The 20,991-nt window shown below is 37.0% G+C and overlaps 4 protein-coding genes across 7 annotated transcripts; all 4 read left to right on the plus strand.

Moving 5' to 3' along the window:
* Nucleotides 1-233: 233 nt before the first annotated feature.
* cyp21a2 (cytochrome P450, family 21, subfamily A, polypeptide 2) lies at nucleotides 234-5,296 on the plus strand. The gene is given in 13 exon segments (XM_028471101.1): nucleotides 234-336; nucleotides 523-711; nucleotides 1,029-1,118; nucleotides 1,199-1,353; nucleotides 2,109-2,204; nucleotides 2,300-2,410; nucleotides 2,500-2,595; nucleotides 2,760-2,840; nucleotides 2,965-3,078; nucleotides 3,221-3,387; nucleotides 4,836-4,939; nucleotides 5,025-5,077; nucleotides 5,079-5,296. Coding segments are annotated over 13 exon segments (1,545 nt in total). The 5' UTR covers nucleotides 234-245; the 3' UTR covers nucleotides 5,277-5,296.
* An 814-nt stretch (nucleotides 5,297-6,110) lies between these two features.
* Nucleotides 6,111-11,779, plus strand: LOC114478262 (uncharacterized). Of its 3 annotated transcripts, none has more exons than XM_028471222.1 (8): nucleotides 6,111-6,193; nucleotides 6,428-6,709; nucleotides 7,623-7,910; nucleotides 7,988-8,269; nucleotides 9,058-9,321; nucleotides 9,429-9,539; nucleotides 10,724-10,806; nucleotides 11,031-11,779. In XM_028471222.1, the coding sequence occupies exons 1-8, from the start codon at nucleotides 6,127-6,129 to the stop codon at nucleotides 11,151-11,153; spliced, it is 1,500 nt and encodes a 499-aa protein (XP_028327023.1). In that variant the 5' UTR covers nucleotides 6,111-6,126; the 3' UTR covers nucleotides 11,154-11,779. The 3 variants fall into 3 exon arrangements, with proteins under 3 accessions (XP_028327023.1, XP_028327024.1, XP_028327025.1); XM_028471223.1 differs by lacking the exon at nucleotides 10,724-10,806 and adding an exon at nucleotides 10,807-10,832; XM_028471224.1 differs by lacking the exon at nucleotides 10,724-10,806 and having other exon boundaries at nucleotides 11,031-11,163.
* A 182-nt stretch (nucleotides 11,780-11,961) lies between these two features.
* LOC114478097 (allograft inflammatory factor 1-like) lies at nucleotides 11,962-14,800 on the plus strand. Its single transcript, XM_028470926.1, has 6 exons — nucleotides 11,962-13,161; nucleotides 13,260-13,321; nucleotides 13,412-13,478; nucleotides 13,563-13,604; nucleotides 13,705-13,870; nucleotides 14,509-14,800. The coding sequence occupies exons 1-6, from the start codon at nucleotides 13,143-13,145 to the stop codon at nucleotides 14,594-14,596; spliced, it is 444 nt and encodes a 147-aa protein (XP_028326727.1). The 5' UTR covers nucleotides 11,962-13,142; the 3' UTR covers nucleotides 14,597-14,800.
* A 188-nt stretch (nucleotides 14,801-14,988) lies between these two features.
* Nucleotides 14,989-19,891, plus strand: LOC114478535 (casein kinase II subunit beta-like). Of its 2 annotated transcripts, none has more exons than XM_028471652.1 (7): nucleotides 14,989-15,127; nucleotides 16,982-17,057; nucleotides 18,516-18,618; nucleotides 18,701-18,816; nucleotides 18,910-18,985; nucleotides 19,100-19,289; nucleotides 19,419-19,891. In XM_028471652.1, exons 2-7 carry the CDS (start codon nucleotides 16,986-16,988, stop codon nucleotides 19,507-19,509), a joined length of 648 nt encoding a protein of 215 aa, XP_028327453.1. In that variant the 5' UTR covers nucleotides 14,989-15,127; nucleotides 16,982-16,985; the 3' UTR covers nucleotides 19,510-19,891. The 2 variants fall into 2 exon arrangements, with proteins under 2 accessions (XP_028327453.1, XP_028327452.1); XM_028471651.1 differs by having other exon boundaries at nucleotides 16,985-17,057.
* Nucleotides 19,892-20,991: the final 1,100 nt, after the last annotated feature.

Consider the following 20,991-nt stretch of genomic DNA (forward strand, 5'->3'; position numbering starts at 1 on the left):
CACAGCAACACCAACAGCCCGTATTATCATGCCCTTCAGCTCACACCAACTCATTTATCAGCCTATGTCTTGTTACATGTGTACTCTTCATCTCACTGTCAGATAAGCTGAAGTTAAATATTTTTGGATGTCCCTGATTGTTGTGAAAACACCAAGCTGACTCACGCTAAGGCCATTGCAAAGACTATAAATGGGAAGAAGGCTGAGCAGGCTTCGTTATCAGGACACCAGCAAGAGCGCTCAAAATGGAAACAGAGATTTCAATGATCACGTTGGGAGCCGGATTACTGCTTTTACTGCTGTTTGTTGTGCTGCTGCAAGGAAGCAAGTCTACAGGTAAATATAGACAATTATGAATAGATCTTCAATCATACAAAATAAGAGTATTTTTTGAATTGCTATTGATTTATTTAAATTAATAACAGTACATTTTCTTGTTTTTGAACTTAGAGTAATTTCTATTGTATCTATTCTATTGTATGGGTGAATTATTATTTGTCTCTTCTTGTCTTTCCCTTGAAGATCAATATAGAGTCCAAAAGTACATCTACCAGTTTTTCCTTGGATCTTCATCCCAAGCCATCCCAGGCCCCACTGGTTACTTCCTCATTGGCAATATGCTGGAACTGACACACGACCATCTGCCCATTCACCTAACCAGCCTGGCACGAGGCTTTGGAAACATCTACCGCCTTAAATGTGGAAACACAAGTGATTATCCATAAATAGGTTTGATACAAGAGTAAAGTTCATTTTTTCTCTAGAAAATGTCTTTTTAGGTATTTAAGTCTATCATTTATGGTTGACTAAAATGCATTTTTCAATAAGCCCATATAAACTATATTTTGCAGTACCATTTTTTGATATAAACATTTATATTCTTTTTTTTTTTTTACATAACAAGAACATGCCACAATGTTGGTTGGGTACTACTGATATTATTACAGTACATCTGCTGATTGTCCAGCATGTTTTATTCACCATCAGTTTTACAGATTGTTTAATTCGACTGACTCTTTTATTTTCAGCTATGGTTGTGCTCAATAGCAGTGATGTCATTAAAGAAGCTTTGATAAAGAAATGGTCAGATTTTGCCGGGCGACCAATGTCCTACACAGGTAAAACAGCCCCTTGTTTATCTTGCTTCCCGATTGTAACAACGTACACGATCATTTGAAGCCGTCTTCTCCTAAAACAGGTGATATTGTGTCTGGTGGAGGGTGCAACATTTCACTAGGGGATTACACTGAGAGGTGGAGAGCACACCGCAGTCTGGTTCACGGCGCTTTGAGACGTTGCTGTCATCAGTCGTTACACAACGTGATTGAGACACAAGCTCTCAACCTGCGAAAGGTGTAAAAACACACGCACAACACAGCAGGGTTGGGGTCAATTGCAGTTTTCAGTTACAATTACGTTTTCAATGACCCACATTCAATGACAATGAAATTACAATTATGTCTTGTCCTCAGAAACTCAATTACAATTACGTTCTCAATTACTAAAGTTCAATTACAATTAATCACAATTACAGAGCCTGAAATAAATAACACCAAAAAGCGTATCCTTCCTCTTGTGTTAGCTTTCTGTTAGCATCTCTTATAATAACGAGTCCTAAATCAGCTGTAAAATACACTAAAAACAAATATCTATCATCTAACTTATTTCCTATTTATTGTTAGGCTTCCTAATCAATGAAAATATAGGTTTTAATATTTTTGGTGTGGACGTCTGAGCCTTTTTTGCCCATAGATTTCAATTTTTTTTCAATGGTAAAATGTGGGGAAGCTTGATATGAAACATATTTTAATAGCTGTTTACTACATATGTGTAGAACTGTAACATGGTTCCCCAGTTTTAGTTTTGCATCAAAATATAATTTTTATAGAATTTTTATGGCAATTACAATTACAAAGTAAGTAATCGAAACTCAATTACAGTTTAATCACAACCACGTCAACAACAGAGTTTCAAAATTACAGTTACATCATGATTGTAATTAATGATCAATTATGCAATTAGAATTACAATTGACCCCAACCCTGCAACACAGCAATCTATGACGGAAAATAATGAGATGACGTGTATGGTTTTGTTTTACTGATTAGGTTTTAATGGACTATCATGGCAGAGCTGTAGACCTCTCAGAGGATTTCACAGTTGCAGCCAGCAATGTCATCACCACTTTGGCTTTTGGGAAAGAAGTAAGCAAAATATTTTCACAACAAATGACCTGTTGTCCATCTTAAAAGCATCTCCATAATGCATTGTTTGCAACGTTTTCTTTCATCTCATACAGTACGATAAAAGTTCTTCCGAACTGCAGCAGCTACACAGCTGTCTGAATGAGATTGTGGCTCTCTGGGGCTCCTCCTGGATTTCTGCTCTGGACACGTTCCCACTGCTCAGAGTCAGTCAAAAAATGAATGATTATCCTAACCTCACATCACATGTCAAATAACACCACAATTGTGGCTGAAAATTTAATATTTCTTTCAGAAACTTCCAAACCCTGTGTTTTCACGTCTTCTGAGAGAGGTGGCTAAAAGAGATGAAATAATAACAAATCACATCAACAACTACAAAGTGAATGGGGTACGAAAGGGTTAAAAAACATACATTGTGCTTTAAATAATGTTTGCATTTGTTTGTTGAATAAAACAAGCCCATTCAATGTTTTTATGCATTTCCAATACAAAAGTCACATCTGAAAGTGATCTGCTCTGCTATTCATAAACTTTTGTTTTCAATGTGAACAGTTACAGGATCAACAAAACAAGGAAGTCATCACAGCATCTCTCCTGCAGGGACTCAAACATCAAAGCACAGAACATGAGAAGGTAATGTAGCAGGACAGACAGATCAAAGGAGATTTGAATTTTCTTCCTTGATGTTTTTGTAACATTTGAGTAACTATAAAGAATACTGCTTATAACACCTTAATTTCAGTGCATTTGTTTGCAGCTGTTGACAGACGTCCATGTCCACATGGCCACTGTAGACCTTCTCATTGGTGGAACAGAAACCACTGCAGCCTGGTTAAACTGGACTGTGGCCTTCCTCCTGCACCGACCAGAGGCACTGAATGTTTACCCCTTAACAACAGCCCAGATTCACAAGCTCTGCACTTCATCTCAGAACTCTCTCTCTCTCTCTCTCTCTCTCTCTCTCTCTCTCTCTCTCTCTCTCTCTCTCTCTATTTGTTGTGTTTGATCCTCAGGTGCAGACACGCGTGTATGAGGAGATGTGCACAGTTCTGGAGGGACGCTACCCCTCGTACAGTGACAGACACAGGCTACCTGTTCTGAGCGCTCTCATTAGTGAGATGCTCAGACTGAGACCAGTCGCACCATTAGCAGTGCCGCACAGAGCCATCAGAGACAGCAGGTCAGCAAAGCTAACAAACTGCTGAGCGAACATAAAATGTAAGCTGCAACGATAAAAATAATTCATGCATGAGTTTTCTCTGGGTACTCCAGTCTCCTCCCACCAACCACAAACAAGTACAGTATGTTAGGTTAATCAGTAGGGATGTCCCGATACAACGTTTTCACTTCCGATACGATACCAATATTCCAGCCTTGGGTATTGGCCGATACTGATATCGGACTGATTCGATATCAGCTCGAATCATACATCCTATTATTACTTATTTTGTAGTGTGGAATGTTAGAGGAGGTGTGACCAAGTGATGTTACATAATACTTATACTGTAAGTGCAAACAATTCAAGTTCACTTCAGTTATTTTTTACTGTCAGTATATGGTGGGAACAACTGAGGGCGGGGACAAAAACAACAAAAACTTATCGGAGCGCTTATATCGGAGATTTTAGATGCAATCTGATAAAATCCGATATTCGTTTTCTGGCTGATATCGGACCGATATCCGAGATCAATATCGGATCGGGACACCCCTATTAATCAGAGTCTCCATATTGCCTGTAGGAGTAAATGAGTGGGTGGTTCTTTGTCTGTTTGTGTTTGCCCTGTGATGTCTAGGGTGTACGCCCCACCTAGTGCCATTCAAATGCTGTACACCACGTGTCGAACTCGTGGCCCAAATCCGGCACTTTGTAGCATCCAATTCGGCCTGCTGGTGAAAGTAAAAATGACAGAGAAAACATGAATAATTGTGTGAATGAAACTCAACAGTATTTGCAGATGCTCACAGTTTCCCCTGTGCTTTTATTGCAGCACGATTGCAGTCATTTTAAATGTTAAACAGTTGAAAAAAAATCTAAATTCTTACAAAATCCTCAAATTATGACATGTAATATTTCCCTTAATTAAATTTATTCGGAAATTTAGAGTGAAGATCTTGTAGCAACTGATATCTGTCACTTATGCCAAAAATCTGTGGCCCACTTGAGATCAAACTTCTCCAGATTTGGCCCATGAACTAAAACGAGTTTGACATCCCTGCTGTACACCACGGGTCTACAGCAAAGTTCAATAGCAATCTGCCGGTCAATTGCAAAATCTCTGTGTCGAACGCGTTATGTGGGCCGTGAGGCTTCAAAAATGAAGGAAAACGGCACCGTCACATAAACCAAAAATGAAATCCTAAAAACTCAGCTTCTGACCACACTGTGAGGGGCTGCTAGTACTGTATTTGTTTATTTTTAAATTACATCTTGTTTTTTAATCTAACCCAGTTTCTAAGTGTGACTGTTTCAGTGTCATTATAGTATTTTAATATTATACACATTATTATCAATAAAAAACCACGTCTGTAATAGAAGTAGCTTGCGAGCTATAAAGTCTTTTGAATTTGTTCAGGTGATTTTCAAACACGGCACGATGGCTTTTATTGCTATCTCCTGTCTGTGTTCAGTATCGCAGGTTATTTCATTCCCAAGAACACAGTCATCATTCCTAATCTTTTCGGGGCTCATCACGATCCTGAAGTGTGGCAGGACCCCTACAGCTTTAAACCAGGTTACACCTCTGAAATATTACAGATAATCATTTTCTAGCATGGCTGAGTATTAACGCATTAAAGCAGCTGTTGTTCATTTCTCAGAGCGCTTTCTGGAAGGTGGAGGAGGCTCCAGCCGGGCACTGATCCCCTTCGGAGGGGGGGGCACGGCTCTGCCTGGGGGAGACTGTGGCTAAGATGGAGCTCTTTCTGTTCACTGCGTACTTACTGAGAGATTTCCAGTTCGTCCTTCCAGAGAACGAGTCTTGCCTTCCTGACCTCAGGGGAGTCGCTAGCGTCGTACTCAAAGTCAAGGCCTACAACGTGGTCGCTCGTCCAAGACCTGATCACACCTGAGGCACTGTTACTATCATTGTGACTGAAAACGTGTTTCGTTTAAACTCAAATGTTTTTCGTGAGATATTTTTTGAGACTTTAGGACTTTTATGAGTAACTGACTTTTGCTTTCGGTTTGCAAGTTGAATTCACTGAAGTTATTAAAATTCTAAATTCTGTAAAATTCAATTTGTTTCAGCAGTAGTTTCTTGTTTGTTGTTTAACTGAATTGGTGACAAATTATACATTTGAATTCATTCATGCGGAATGGTTATATGTTTGATATTGTACAGTAAAAAGGAACATAATCCCATAATAAAGAGTTGAGCAGCGCCCCTAAGTGGACAAACTAAGAACATGCAGTGTCATTGGCTATTGTATTCGATTTGTTTTTATAGTGTTTTTACAGAGTTTAGGCACAGCTTTTTGTAAGACAATTATATACATCTTTTTAATACAAACACAGGTATATTCACCTAATATTTTTGTTCTACGCATATATATTTATGTTGTATTATGTTATTTAAATGATCAACAAATGTTAATACAGAAATCCCTGTTCTTAAAAATACAATATAGGCTTTATCAATTTGGAAACAAAAGAAGTAGTTGATATGATTAAAAAAAAAAAAAAAAAAAACTACACCCAGGAACTGCATTATAAAAAGTGCAAGAAAAACTAAATGAATGATTATGTAGGCTTACATTTGTGAACAGGCTGTAAAAACATATTTGACAGTACTATATGTAGCTTCCTCGTGCACATGGGTTGGTCTTAAACTGCTCAGGAGGTGTTTCCGTGTCATTTCCTGAGGAAAGGCTTCAGCTGTCAGAATGATTTAGCAATAACAAAATGAGCAAGAAGGCAAGAATGAGTTGCTGTTCATTGTTAGGACTTGTTTCGTTCATACTTGCTACAGCTGGGCATTATTCAACTGGTAAATGGAATCATTTTAACTCACTTTAACTATGTTCAGAGAGTGACAATTACTACTTTTTTTTAGCTGTTTTTTTTAAAGCATTTTTCCAAAAAAAACCCCCCAGAATTCTTACTTAATGACATTTTGATGAATCAACAATTACAACAATAGTATTATTACTGTAAATAGATTTCAGCATTTGACTAAATCCTTCAGTCTTTCTAGACAGTGACATCCATGTTATCTATACAGATGCTTTGCTGATGGTGGCCTTGAGAGGAGAAACAGTAGTTTTGTCATGTGGTTTACCTCCTGCTGAATCTTGCTCCTCTATAAACTGGAACATGGAAGGAGGGTTTGGATCCATTGTTGAGTTGGTGAAGAACGGAGGTGTGACAGCAGGGAACAGATTCAGACATGAATTATTGGAGGACTGTTCTTTGAAGATCACACACCTGGAGGTCAGCGATGCCAGGATTTACTGCTGTGTGAGTGACTTATTCAACTCTAGTGTTTCACTGCAACTTCTGAAGGGTAAGTAGAATCATTATTATTATTATTATTATTATTATTATTATTATTATTATTATTATTATTTTACTTTATCTCCATAGGCTTGTGTGTGAATATTGTATTTTTAAATAATATCTTACCAAACAACATACAGCACAGTAATTCTGTTTACATCTCTATAGCAGTCTTTTCATAAAACAGGCATATCAGTGGATGACAGATTACAGACAATGGTCATTAACAATTAGGGACCAAAAGGCTAAATTTATTAATCTTCATATGGGGGAGGATGACAGTGTGGGTTAGGGTCACCTATATAAAATACAGAAAAAAAAAAAAAGAAAAAAAAATCAGTAATATGAAATATATTTTTGTAGTCCATCTCTATTTCTGAAGAGTTTTAACAATCAGATGCCTTTTAACGAAGTACAATATTGTCTTGTGATGGGTTTAATTATTTAGAATAGCTAAGAAATTAAAAAAAAAATAATTCATGAACACAACTATATATTTATCATTTCATTGTTCAAACCGAGCTAAAAAAAAAATACAAACCAACAACACTGAATTAGTGAAAAGAATCAGTATTATCCCAAAACATCCCATTGATAAATTAATCAATTTATAATCCAACCAGCACATTAAATTTTGATTATGGTGAACTCACTCACAAGTTGTGTTTATTGTTGTGTTTTAGAAAAAATACTGTCATTTGTTTATTTATTTTATTTTATTTTATTTATTCAGTTTATTTCCGACATGTTTATGAACAAAGATGTCTGAAAAAACCTTTTATTAATGGATATTGCATGATTCTTATCTCGGTATCCAGATGTTGTGTAACTGATTACATGATCAGGAGGGATTTTAAACGTTTTCTTCCAAATGAACCAAGTTCAACAGTGTGATGTTAATTTATTTTGCATTCCACCAGTTACAGAGTGGTCAGACTCTGTAGAAGGCAAAGTGGAGCTTCACTGTTTTCTTGATAAGTATACTGGATACACTGCCTGCAAGCCCAACACTGGGATCCACATCCAGTGGGTTGCAGAGGATGATTCACCACTACAAGGAGACAGATTTATTGTCTCCAATCCATCAGAATGCTTCTCTAAACTAACTATTACCAGTAAACCAACGGACCATCACAGAAAATGGAAATGCCGTCTCAGTCAAAATGACAAGCTTACAGCAACCGTCACCTATATGACGTCATTAAAAGGTAACGACCTGACCTACTCTGATTACTAAAGTAGTGTAACAATAACCAAGTGTAACCATGTGTTCCCTTTGCCCTAGATGGCATAGAGGAAGTGTTTGCTGCAGTGGGAGACCCTGTGACACTGTCATGTGGTACTTCCTCTCATGGCGTGGGAGGCAGCGTGGATTGGGTGGCGTGTAAGAAGTCACTGTCAAATACCTCATCATCTGTGTGCGGCCAAACCAACACATTTCACCAGAACAATGACACACAGCTGGTTATCACTGAAGTAAGGAATGAACATGCTGGAAACTACACATGTTCACAGACTGTAGGTCAGAAAAAGATGCTCAACAATATTCGACTTCACACCCTTGATAGTAAGTGTAGAAACTATACTAAATCAGGGATGGGCAACTGGCGGTCGGTGGCCACATTAAGGCCCTGGGTGTAATTTTGCACATCCCTCAAAACTAATTTCCCCAAAAAGTTGTGATTCAATCACTTAATTTGACTTGAGTTCATATTACATTACATTCTCTGTTAATCTGAAACAAATTGAGAGCTTTTGAAAGAATGTCATTGTGATATTTCCCTTTTGTTACTGTCTCTTTTAACTTTATTATCTGGAGTTTATTAGAAATGGTTTAAAAAAGAAATTTGAAACACAGCACAATACATAAAGTGCCCCCAAAACACACAAAACGACACGGAAAATACACAAACTGGCAACAGAAACACAAAACAACAACATGAATCTTTATGCTGATGAACAGACAATTAACATTCTCTGGCCCTGCTATAATTAGAAAAACAGACAAAACACAAAATGACTCTAAAAACATGCAAAAGAACAAGAGAAATACATAAGAATTACTGTAAAAACACAAAACAACAACAAAAAAAAAAAATGCAACAAAAACAATTGAAAAATAACTCCAAATAAACTCAAAACAAAAACAAAGATAGGTTACAAAATCCGTTGTTTTTCCTTGTATTAATGCTCAGATTGGTCATTATTCTATGAACGTTGATAATGTAGCTTTCGGATCAGACAATCTCATTTTTGTGGCCCGCACTGTTATAAATGTTGCCCATTTTCTGCTCTAAATAAAATGGACTATCAGATATCACAACTAACATCACGGCTTGTGTTCTTTTCCTTCAGTCATTGTGGAGTCAGGCCCGGCCGAGGGTAACACCACCCTGACCTGTGTGCTCACCTGTGCTACAGAGTGTGATAAAGACTTCACTTTAACTTGGTCTGAGAAGAATCAACAAAATGAACAGAATCCATTAATAATGACTGTTGGCGACACCATAGTGAAGCCCTTACAGCTCCCAGTGGGGTTACTGGTATCAGAGGAAGTAACCTGTTCTGTGCACAGTGAGGGCGTGCTGGTGGCATCAAAGAAATGGCATTCTGTCAGCCGTAAGTAGGAGAATGTTATTGTTTGTTTTCTCTCGAGTTGAAAATCTAAGATATAAATGTGACTATAGAATTTTTTTTTTTTTAATTATTATTATTTAAATTCACAGTTCTACAAAATGCTGCATGGTTAGCACGTCCTCTGTGCATTGTGATGTGTGTAGCAGCTGGTGGACTCTTCACTTTTATGTACATGAAGAAGAGGTACAAGAGAAATTCAGGTAACTATAATGTTCAAATTACACAAACACATTACACTAAAGAGCACCAGTTAGCCTGATGGGGGCTCTAGGGGTACAGACAAGTAGAAGAAATGCAATGTCAGTCACAGTTTTCATTTTTTTTAGATCCCAACTCTAACCGTAATGCTCATCCTAACCATAACCCTAACATTAACCCTATTTGTAGTAAAATATTTGCCATAAAACAAGTGTTAGTACATAACACGTGAGAATGAGAGTTTGTACACTTTTCTAACAAAGGGTTGGGGAAGGGGGGGGTTCTGTTGTATTTTGTTCATTTAATGGCAAATAACACTTCCTAATACAGCATATACTCTGATAGCACACATACATCTCGCCGACGTCGGCAAGATGAATGAAGTTGCATCAACAAGACGTGTTATGGAAAGCGTTTGCTCATTGGGCAGACGTCACGGAGACATCGGCGTTTGGTCGATGTATTAAAGATGCTCAGCACGGCCTCTCTACAGCTTATATTAAGCTTTATTTAGCTTGGATCATTCAATTAGTATAAATATCTCCATATGTAGTCGTGTATTTACTTAAATCTGAGAAATATGACAATATCACAACAGCAACAACAAAACAATATACCACCACTAAATATCTTATTATGTGTGGACAAAATAAAGAGAGACACAGTTCATGATCATAAATGTATTTTCAGCAGCACAGCCAAAAGAGCCACAGCACAAAAAGTGACATTTTACAGTTCTACAGTTTTATTAGTAATGTCACCGATTTGGGGAGAAAAAACACACAAAATAACGCATTAGGAGTAGAATGACAACGCACAATCTGAGGCCGACATTGGCGAGACGTATGCGTGCTATCTGGGTATATATATATATATATATACACATACATATATATACATACATACATACATATGTATATATACACACATACATATATATATACACATACATACATATATATATATATATATATATACACATACATATATATACATACATACATACATATGTATATATACACACATACATATATATATACACATACATACATATATATATACATATGCTGTGCTGAGTTTGCATGTTTCTCTAGGTGGAGATGAATAAAGGGTGAATACAATAAAGGTGTAAACTTTCTTCTCTGCATTGCTAAGTGAACTTTAAATAGCCTCAAGTTTCAAATAGGTGAAAGACTTCTGAATAATGTCAACAATGGTAAAAAACAGAACATGAAAGTGACTGATCTTTCTCCCATCAACCCTTTTCAGGTAATGAAGAGTCAAGAATGGCAATGGTAAAAAATGCAAACAGAGAACAGTTTGTGCAGTATGTCCATATCATTAGCATCCTGATGCTCATTGTACATCTCTATATTTCATCTTTAATGCTGAGGGATGCAAAGTATCAGAACACACCAAAGTTACTGTAGTTGGTGTTTTCACCCAGAATATACATTGTCATCATTGTGTAACTGCATTTTCTTTCTTTGTAGACACACGTTTATGAAATGACTCAGGATGTGACTCATGAGGAACAACAGCAGCAAAACACGTGTAGAAGAGAAGCCGTCGCTAGAACGGACAGTTTCCATGACTTGTTACAGGCAGTCTACTAAAGAGAAGTCACTGTGTGTTTATTTTACAGAGAGAGTTATTTTTACCATAAGATGTCAGCCTTTATGGTTTTATTTTTCTCTTGATCATCTAAATAGATGAGAAACAGCGCCCTCACGTGACAAGTCAGATAAAACACGTCATTCACTACTATTTTAAGGACATGCGTCTGAAAACTTGAAATGTAACATACAATTGTAGATTCAGAAACATTACTTTCAACAAGATAAATGAAGCTCGGCAAAAAGGAAGAGGAATTGAATGAACAAAATGAATAACGCGCATCACAAAATAATATATTATAGAAACAAGGATTAATGCAACAAATTAAGATAATTGCGCAAAATAACTAAATTACAATTTCTTATTTAAACGGAGACCTCTAGTGGTGCATTGTGGGTCAAAAAACTGACACGTCCCCCTAGGCCCATGTGACAAACTCAAGGCTCGGGGGCCAAATCTGGCCCCTTGGAGCATCCTATTCGGCCCATAGGAGAGAGCAAAAATGACAGAAAACATGAATCATTGTGTAAATGACACTCAACAATATTTGCAGGGGCTCAAACTTTTTTCCAGTGCTTATATTCTATGACGGTGGACATTTGAAAAAAAAAAATAAAAAGACTCAAAAGTCTTACAAACTTCTTTAATTTTCCTCAAATTATTGCATCACATTTTCTTTAATTGATAAGAAATTAGTCACAAAATCAAGGAAATTTAAAGCGATGATCCTGTTGGGACTGATATATGTCACTTATTCTTGAATATAATCAGTTTCTTACATATTTTGTATTTTATGTATAGGTAGAAGTACAGACTAGGGAACAATAACAATAATGTTGAATTTACTTGTTTTCCCGCATAAAATCTGTGGCTCACTAGAAATCAATTGCTCCATATTTGGCCCCTGAAATAAAAGGAGTTTGACACCCTTGCCCTGAGTGGGAGGCGAGGGGTGAGTTATTGTTTTATATTATTACTCTATTGGCTGTGGTGTTCCCTGGATGGCCCCTATACTGCCTATGCCATGGGTGAACTCTGAATCAGACGAAGAGCTATAGTGAATTGCAAGGTGTTGTAAAGAGAAGAGGACAACAAAGTGAACTATAATGAATGTTTTAAGAGGATAATAAACATGGTCATACAAAAAGAGACGATGAAAGCAGATGCTATGGTGATCACTGAACAGCTAAGATGAAAATTAAAATGTCAGCCTGAATTAAATATACTGGTTATGCTCCATATTGTCGTCAAATTGAAGAGTTCTTCACCCATGATCTGAGGTCTCAAGCCATTTCACAACACTGTGTGGACTTCTTTAGTGCTGAATGACCACAGCTCTGTGTTACACTTTAGTGTTAATTCTCAATAAAAAAAAAAAAACTTGAATAAAACGTGGACTTGCATCACTCGGCAATTGCATCCACACAGGCCGAAATGATCAAGAAAACACACTTTCACTGATTCTTGCCAGGTATCTTGAATTAAATTTAGTGTTGAAACATCAAAAAGCCCTAATAGTCCCATTTTAGTCCAAGCTTTAGGTTTGACGTGTGATGATTGCAGAAAGCGGACATCAGAAGGATTGGGTGGTACACTTTCACAACAGACATTTCTATTATGTGCTGTAACAACAAGTTGTCCTTTCCTCTCTTTCATTGTGACCACCAAAATGGTGATGAGCAAGGATTACACTTCCACGTTGCGGCAATAATGCAACCCTCATGTTTCTGCACTGATGTTATAAAGAAAGGACAAAATTGTCTAAGACCTGGTGGTTTTTGGGACACATAGTTTAAGACTGCCTCATTCTAATGACTGAATAACTTAGGACTTTTTTTTTAGTGTTGCAGGAATAAATACAAGAGGGAACTCAGTTCATACTGAAACTTTGCCTTAATACTTCCTCTCCTGGCTCTATTTAGAGGAACATCATTGCACTTTTTCATTCTCTTGGCTGGTTTTAGAGCCTCTCTGCAACATTTTCAGAAATGGACACCAACACCCAAGGTTTGTTTGATTTCTTTCTGCTTTGAATCAAGTCCACGTGTTGCATCCAATGCTATTTAAATTCTAATACTTGTCTCCTATTGTCTCATTTCCCACAGGCGGTAAGTCATTTGGTCTCCTGAAGTCCCAACAGGAAGAAAAACTAAACTCTGTCAATGAAGTGAGCTTCACTCGCACAACTGGGAATACGGTGTGTGTGTTTTTTTTTGAGGATTTAAATTTTTGGGTTTTATTTTTTTGTAAATTCTAGGCTTTTCTGTCAGATCCGCAGTATACAGAGGAGGAGGACCTGAGTTTAAAGCTGGAAATGTTCAAAAGTGAGTATTCAAAGAGGAGATCACATGTCAATACATTAATTATGGAACTGCACATTGACATTCTATGATACTGCTTGTTTACAGAGAAATATATGGACTTTGATCTCAATGACAAAGGGGAAATAGGTAAATATGTAGAAGTCTCACTGTCAATCAGGCAAATAATACATTCGGGTTTTATTTACCGTTGTCTTTGTTTCTTCTTCTTTTTTTTTTTTTTTTAAAGACATGATGGGGTTAAAACGAATGCTGGAAAAGCTTGGACTAGCAAAGACTCACTTAGAGTTAAAAAAGATGATGTCAGAGGTTGTCGGTGACGCCTCAAAGGACACCATCAGCTACAACAATTTCCTGCATATGATGCTGGGAAAAAGAAATGCCATTTTAAAGCTGTAAGTATGTGTATCATTGTAAAAGTAGCAAACACACTGAAACATCCTGATTGATTGAAAAACATGAAAGTAAATTTAAATAAAAAGACTACCAATGTTGTCAAACTCATTTTAGTTTACGGGCCAAAAATGGAGCAGTTTCATCTCAAGTGGGCCACAGATCTTATACAGAAAAAATAGTAATATCAACATTATTAGGCCCTACTTTGCACTTCTATATATACATAAAATACAAAATGTGTAATAAACCGATAATATTCGAGCCATAAGAGATAGCAGGATCTTCACTTTAAATTTTCTATATTTTGTGACCATTTTCTATTTAATTATGGGAAATATTATATAATGATTTGAGGAAAATTGAAAGATTTTTTTATCTTTTTTTAACAGTTAAACATTAAAAAATAACTGCAATCATGCAATATGAGCACCAGGAGTGTTGAGTTTTATTTACGTAATGATTCATGTTTTTTCTGTCATTTTTAATTTCTCTTGTGGGCCGAATTGGATGCTCCAAAGGGCCGGATTTGGCCCCCGGGCCATGGGTTTGACACTTTGATTGCCATGTGTGTAAGGAAGTATCTGTTTTCACTTATACCTTGTGTAAGGAAGTATCTATTTTAACTTATACCTTTCAGGATCCTAATGTTTGAAGGTATGGGAAAAGAACAGGAGCAGAGAGAGACTGGACCACCAGGCAGAAAAACCTTTTCAGACCTGCCCTGATGTGACCTCAACAACAAATACAGCTGTTCTCTCCGATTTAATTAAAACAAAAACAAAACAATAATCCCATAAAATGAATTAAAATGTATGAATTTTGTTTTTATTTTCTCCATGTTTTAATTGCCAATTATTCATGCTTTGTTCTAAAACTTCACCCAAAATTCTAATAAAGAATCATGTCTGTGTCAATGAATGTACAACAAACATGTGAGAGGTTTTTGTTTGTTTCTACGATCCCAACTGTGTTTGGCTTTTTGTTGATAGAATATTTCTGGCTTTTAAAAACAAAACACGTATGAGGCACGAGCTGCTCGGTTAAGATGCATTTTTTTCATTTTAAAAACAACGCACAGAACGTAAAAAGCACGCAGGATTCACCGACGTGACGTCAGACGCATAAACCCCAACTCTGCTTGCTCAACTTCCTGGATTACTCTGCACGCGCTTCGAAGCACCGTCACAGCAGGCATTCACCAGAACAAACCTAAAGTTGCTCTTGAATGTTTCATATTTACCTCAGCGGGGTGTCAGGTGAGTGAAGGTGGACGGCTGAGAGCACATTTATACACAGTAGTGTTAAATACAAGCTGACATGCCGATGTGTGCGCGCGTTCATTTACTATCGTGTGACAGCGCGTGGGGATGTTAGCAGAAAACTCAGCCAGTTAAACTGGATTTTATGCTGCGTCTACCTTTAGGTCGCTGCTTGGGCGTGACGTCACATCCGGTTTAGAATCAGCACTAGAGTTCATGACATTTATCATACCAGAGCGCTGAGCTAATTCATGCAATGTACAACAAGGGAAATGTGTATTGTTCGTTTTTGTTGCCTAAGATTTATTTATGGTTAAGTATGTATTTGGGCTCGGGGGGGGAGGGGGGGAAAGAAGTTTAAAATAAATAGTCTAAAAGTTGTTTTATGCTTTCCGCATCAATGTGCTGTGTGGAAATGAGACGCGCGGATTCCATACTCCGTGCGTGTGCGTGTTTGTGAAGATGCTATTTACATATTTAAAATAATTTGTTTCGATCAATAGTTCTGTCAAGCCAATATGAACAAAATATTCCTATTCTTAAGTTTAATTATAATATTTAATTTGAGCATATTATATATCACCATAATAATAACTTGTACTGTGGGATTTTTTTAATTATTTTTTTAATTACATTAAATGTGTAGAGAAAATGTTGCCTTTGACACCAATTAAACTTTTAAATTGTGTATTAAAAAAGCCGTGGGTACGGGTACATTATCTGTAGACTGCCACTCTATAGATACGCAGCGCCCCTCATTGGTTTAGGTCACGTGATAGGTGCACCACGTGACTTAAAATTCCGTTATTTGTATTTTAGCTCATATTTATTTTTAGCTAGCCCACTAACCCTTTTATTTTAGCCCTAGCTGTAACTCTAAACCTAACCGTAACCCTAACTCTATCTCTAACCCTAAAATGTTTATTATTGTCGGATATGTATTTTTAAAAGTGGAATTTGCCATGTTAAATATGTTAAAATGAAGAAAAAATATTTGTCAAATGTGGGATTCGAACCCACTTTGGCAAAATCCAGGTTAGCGGTGAGTGCGGCGCCTTAGACCACTCACATTGTGCTTATTTAGAAAAGCTCCGGAAATGTACCTATAGTCCCGGGGACTATGGCTACGTTTAACGTATCTACAATGAAAATGTATGTGAAATCTATGAGTATTATTATATATGTATGCATTACCTCAGGTTTTAATACATATAATAAAATAATATAATTTAAAAATTAGTTGAAAAACAACAAAAACATTTACTGTATGATTTATTAAACTCAAGTGATAACTAAGATGAGACAAAAGATATGATTTTATTAAACACTTGTTTACTTGATGCTGTACTATGGAAACAAATCAGTTGCAGATTTCTACTTGATGCCATCTTAATTTTTTTTAATTTATTTTTTAATCTTTGCAAAATTCTTACTAATAACACTTTAAAAATCTCCAACAACCACAGTAGTAGTGGTGGTGTTGTTTATGGAATATTTGGTATTAGATATTGTGAGTCTCTTTTTTTTTTTATATGCATCTTTATACCACTTAGTACACCAGTTGGGTGCATTCATGGGTGCTACTGTTGGCAAAATCTAACATCTAAACTGTTATATTTACAAAATGTCAACAATATCATCACATGTTTCTGGGTAGAATTAAGCACTTTCAGACATTTCTAAACACGTGCCTGAACCAATAGTTATGCAGATTTAAGGAAGTCAAAATTGTCTAACCAGGGAAACCAGTTCAGATCTCAATCTGTGCTTATGGTCAATAATTCTAATGGTTGTGTTAACATTGTGTGATTATTACCTTGTGAGAACATGGACATGCTGTCTGTGTGTCAGCAGGATGAGCAGCTCAGAGGAAGTCTCCTGGATATCCTGGTTCTGTGGACTCAGAGGAAATGAGTTCTTCTGTGAGGTCAGTCTCACCAGTCTGACACACTCCTTTAGGCAGAATAAACGATGAACACATGCTTTACCTACCAACCATGAATACAACCCCATTTTAATATCAGTCTTATAACTACTAATAAATAAAACCTCCAGGTGATTGATTCACAATATCTCAACATAAATGTATTGTGCAGATTTCTTAATATGCTCTTTATAAATCAACTGCATATATCAGTTTACATAGTCGCCCTTGAAGGTGCAGTCTGTAACTGTCAGATCCCTCCCTCCCCGCTGCTCTCTTGCCCTGCCTCCAAAGTTTCTCCCTTCAGAGGATCTAACAAGCTAACGGCAACATCACAGTAATATAACATGCACTGTTAAAAGCATATTACTGTAGCGCTTTTCTCTCTCAATGTGCACACACCAATCTATCAGCAGCAGCAACAACACAGCATCACTCACAGCAGTCCACACGGAGGCTGCAGTGATGGCAGCGCGCACACGAACAAACACATGCACTACAGAGTTCTAGTGTAACAATTACAAATCAAACATAATGTAAATCAAGCAGCAGTAATTACCTTTCAAGCTGAAAAGTCGCCAATTTCATCTTCTACTTCTCCAGACCATACACTGTAAAAAAGACGGCGCTCCAGGCACTACCTTGCTATGAGCATTGCTGTGTTTTGGCCACGGCGGAAGGGGGCGGGGACTGTGAGCAACATCTGTCAGACAGTCCATCAAACACAATCGTAGCTCTGATTGGTTCTTTTTGCTCGGTCGCTGGGCATTCTGGCAATCTGCCAAGAGCAGCAGGAGGGACTCAATGAGTCTGTTTTTTCACACAAACTACTAGTTTGATGTAAAGCTGTCCTTACATAGTGACATAGTGACTTTTCTAAGAGTTACAGACTGCACCTTTAATAAAATAAATAAAAAATCCTGACTATTTCTAAATGTATTGTTAGCTTAAGATATCATTTCTAATACATTTAATTGTAAGAATGTGATCAAACTGCTAAAAAGCTGTGTTGACAAACAAAAAAAATGTCAGGGAGAGACATTTTGCAATAATAAAAACATATTTTCCTCATCCAGTTAAGATTAAAGAAAAACCAGAAAGACAAAATGTGCTGATTTAGCTCTAAATAAAGCATAAGATAAATGTCTGATATTGTACTGTTGATGGAACTGTTATTTCTCATGCACTGCTCTGTAAAGACGCAATAAACACTTGATCACTTGAATTGAAAGTACAGTGATTATCATTGTATAATCAGCGGGTGCATCAGTGGAACACATGCTGGTTTGTCTGCACGCAAGCACTGTTTCTAATCTTAACTCCTCACTTTCTTCCCTGGTCGCTACAAACTAATCCTGTTAATCTCTTATGTAAATACTCCACATCAGCGTGCTGTATCAATGCGCCGCCTCCACTGTAACTCCAGGCCATTATTAGCCACTGATTATCACCTGTTTATAGGTGGATGAAGACTACATTCAGGACAAGTTTAACCTGACGGGTTTAAACGAGCAGGTTCCTCACTACCGTCAGGCTCTCGACATGATTCTTGATCTGGAGCCAGGTGAGATTAAGTGGTACCAAGCAGCTGTTTTCTCTTTTAGAATCGTCATCAACCTTGAAGTCTTTTTTTTTTAAATATTCAGATGAGGAGCTTGAAGACAATCCAAACCAGAGCGACTTGATCGAGCAGGCTGCAGAGCTGCTTTATGGACTCATTCACGCACGATACATCCTCACAAACAGAGGCATTGCACAAATGGTCAGCTGGTTTCCACAAGCTTAACTTCTCTATCATCGGTTATCATTCCAAATGTGATTGGTTTTTTTTGCTTTTTTTCCTCCCTTATTCCAGCTGGAAAAGTACCAACAAGGAGATTTTGGGTATTGCCCAAGAGTCTACTGTGAGAATCAATCAATGCTCCCTATTGGTACGTCTAAATATCTCGAAGATTGTTCTGCTTCTTTCCTAACCAATGATAGTGCAGCATCTTAAAGCCTAAATAAGATGAAATCCAGCTTTTAATGATGTCGTATTGTTTCAGGTTTGTCAGACCTCCAAGGGGAAGCGATGGTAAAGCTTTATTGCCCTAAGTGTATGGATGTGTACACCCCCAAGTCCTCCAGACATCACCACACAGACGGAGCCTTTTTCGGCACAGGCTTCCCTCACATGCTGTTCATGGTGCACCCAGAGTCTCGCGCAAAGCGCCCCGCCAACCAGTTTGTGCCAAGGTTTGTCTGTTTACATACCTTTTAGTTTTTTTTTTTCTACACAGGCCCAACCTTCAATTTCAACACGTAAATGTACTGGCTATAGTTTCTCTGTGGGGTTTATAAGTGTGTGTGTGTGTGTGTTCTCAGGCTTTATGGTTTCAAAATCCACCCAATGGCCTATCAGCTTCAACTTCAGGCTGCATCAAGTTGCAAGAACCAGGTCAAGGCAATCCGCTGAGTACTCGGTTCACGCCTCAAAGTCTTGGTTGTTTACATTTGAGTCATATTATTTTATCACTTACAATTCAATTGGTGTACAGTTTGTTTCCCCAAATTCTCAGCCGTTATGTGATCAAGTTTTTCTATTCTCTAAAAGTCGATCTGCTGTTTAATTTTTTTTTAACTTTCAAAGTGCAGTGTTGGTTCTTTTTCAATAATTATAACTTTTATAATATATAATATGTTGGTAAAATTGAGTTCATCTCACTGGCAGCCATGTGAGGTTGGCCTTATTAAACATGATTATATTCTACAGACCTGTAAGGCAACAACATAGCGAAGAGCGCTAGACCAATAGTACTTAATTCTAAAATCTGTTAATAAAGCTTCTTAATAAAGAATCCCGTGCCAGGTGTATTTTTTAAGTTTTTTTTAATTATTGTTAACGTTGGACTAAACTGTAATCAACACTTCATAAATGAGTGATTTTTCTGTTACTATTTGGCTGTGGTAAACTATCCGAATTTTAGTCAGCAATTTAAAAATGTGTTATTGCAATTTTTACTGCACTTGTTTTTCAAAAAAATGAGGTCAGTACTTTAAGTTTCAACATTCACATGTGGTGCAGTTCAAATCTGCATAACTTTGGTCAGGGACTTTGATAAAGCTAAAACACTTTTCCTTATTTACACACAAATGGCAACAATCTGCAAAGTATTGCATGTTTTATTTTGTTTCATAAAAAGACAGGGATTAAGTCACAAAGCAAGATATTTTCTATCATCTAAAAACTATTCTTCAACATGAAATTCTACTTTCCTTCCAGGAGAGGTTGTGGTTGTTGCTCATGTAGCTACAATGCCAATGGCTTTCTTTAGGTTGAAAAAAAACAGTTTGCTAACAAACGTGCTATCTAAAAAATTAAAAAAAAAGGGATATTCATATATATCATCATCTATAGAGAAGGACAAGAAAAACAGTGAGTGAGAGACAGCAACCTACGTGGACTATTTGTTAAAAAGGCTTTACAAACTTGGTCGATAACAAATGCAATATTAAACAATGGTGACATCTTGGAAACCAGCTTGTGTTCAAACATCACAGTACATTAAATCACACACAACAGCTTTTCTACTTTACAAATAAGTTACGTTGTCGTGGAATGTGTTTTATTAAGACAACTTGTGCTCCAGTGAGAGAAAAGCTGCCTTTGTCTATTACATGTGGTTGTTGTGACGTACAAGCATTTCAGTTTTATTGACCCCAGTTTGACGAAACATAAAATGTACAATTATATTAGAGACTAGTGTAGATACAATAGACATTCCTCATACAATCATATGAAGGTCTGCAGTCTTATAAAGTGTATGATAACCTGAGATGCACAGACCAGACTAGAACTTGTAAAACCTTCATCTAAAATGCTCAAAGCAAACCTATGACATGAAACCAAACAGGGTTGAGGGAAGCACTCCACTGTTATCAGGTTTAAAGGAAGCGC

This window comes from Gouania willdenowi, chromosome 16 (genome assembly GCF_900634775.1).
Source record: "Gouania willdenowi chromosome 16, fGouWil2.1, whole genome shotgun sequence".
Classification (NCBI taxonomy): Eukaryota; Metazoa; Chordata; class Actinopteri; order Blenniiformes; family Gobiesocidae; genus Gouania; species Gouania willdenowi.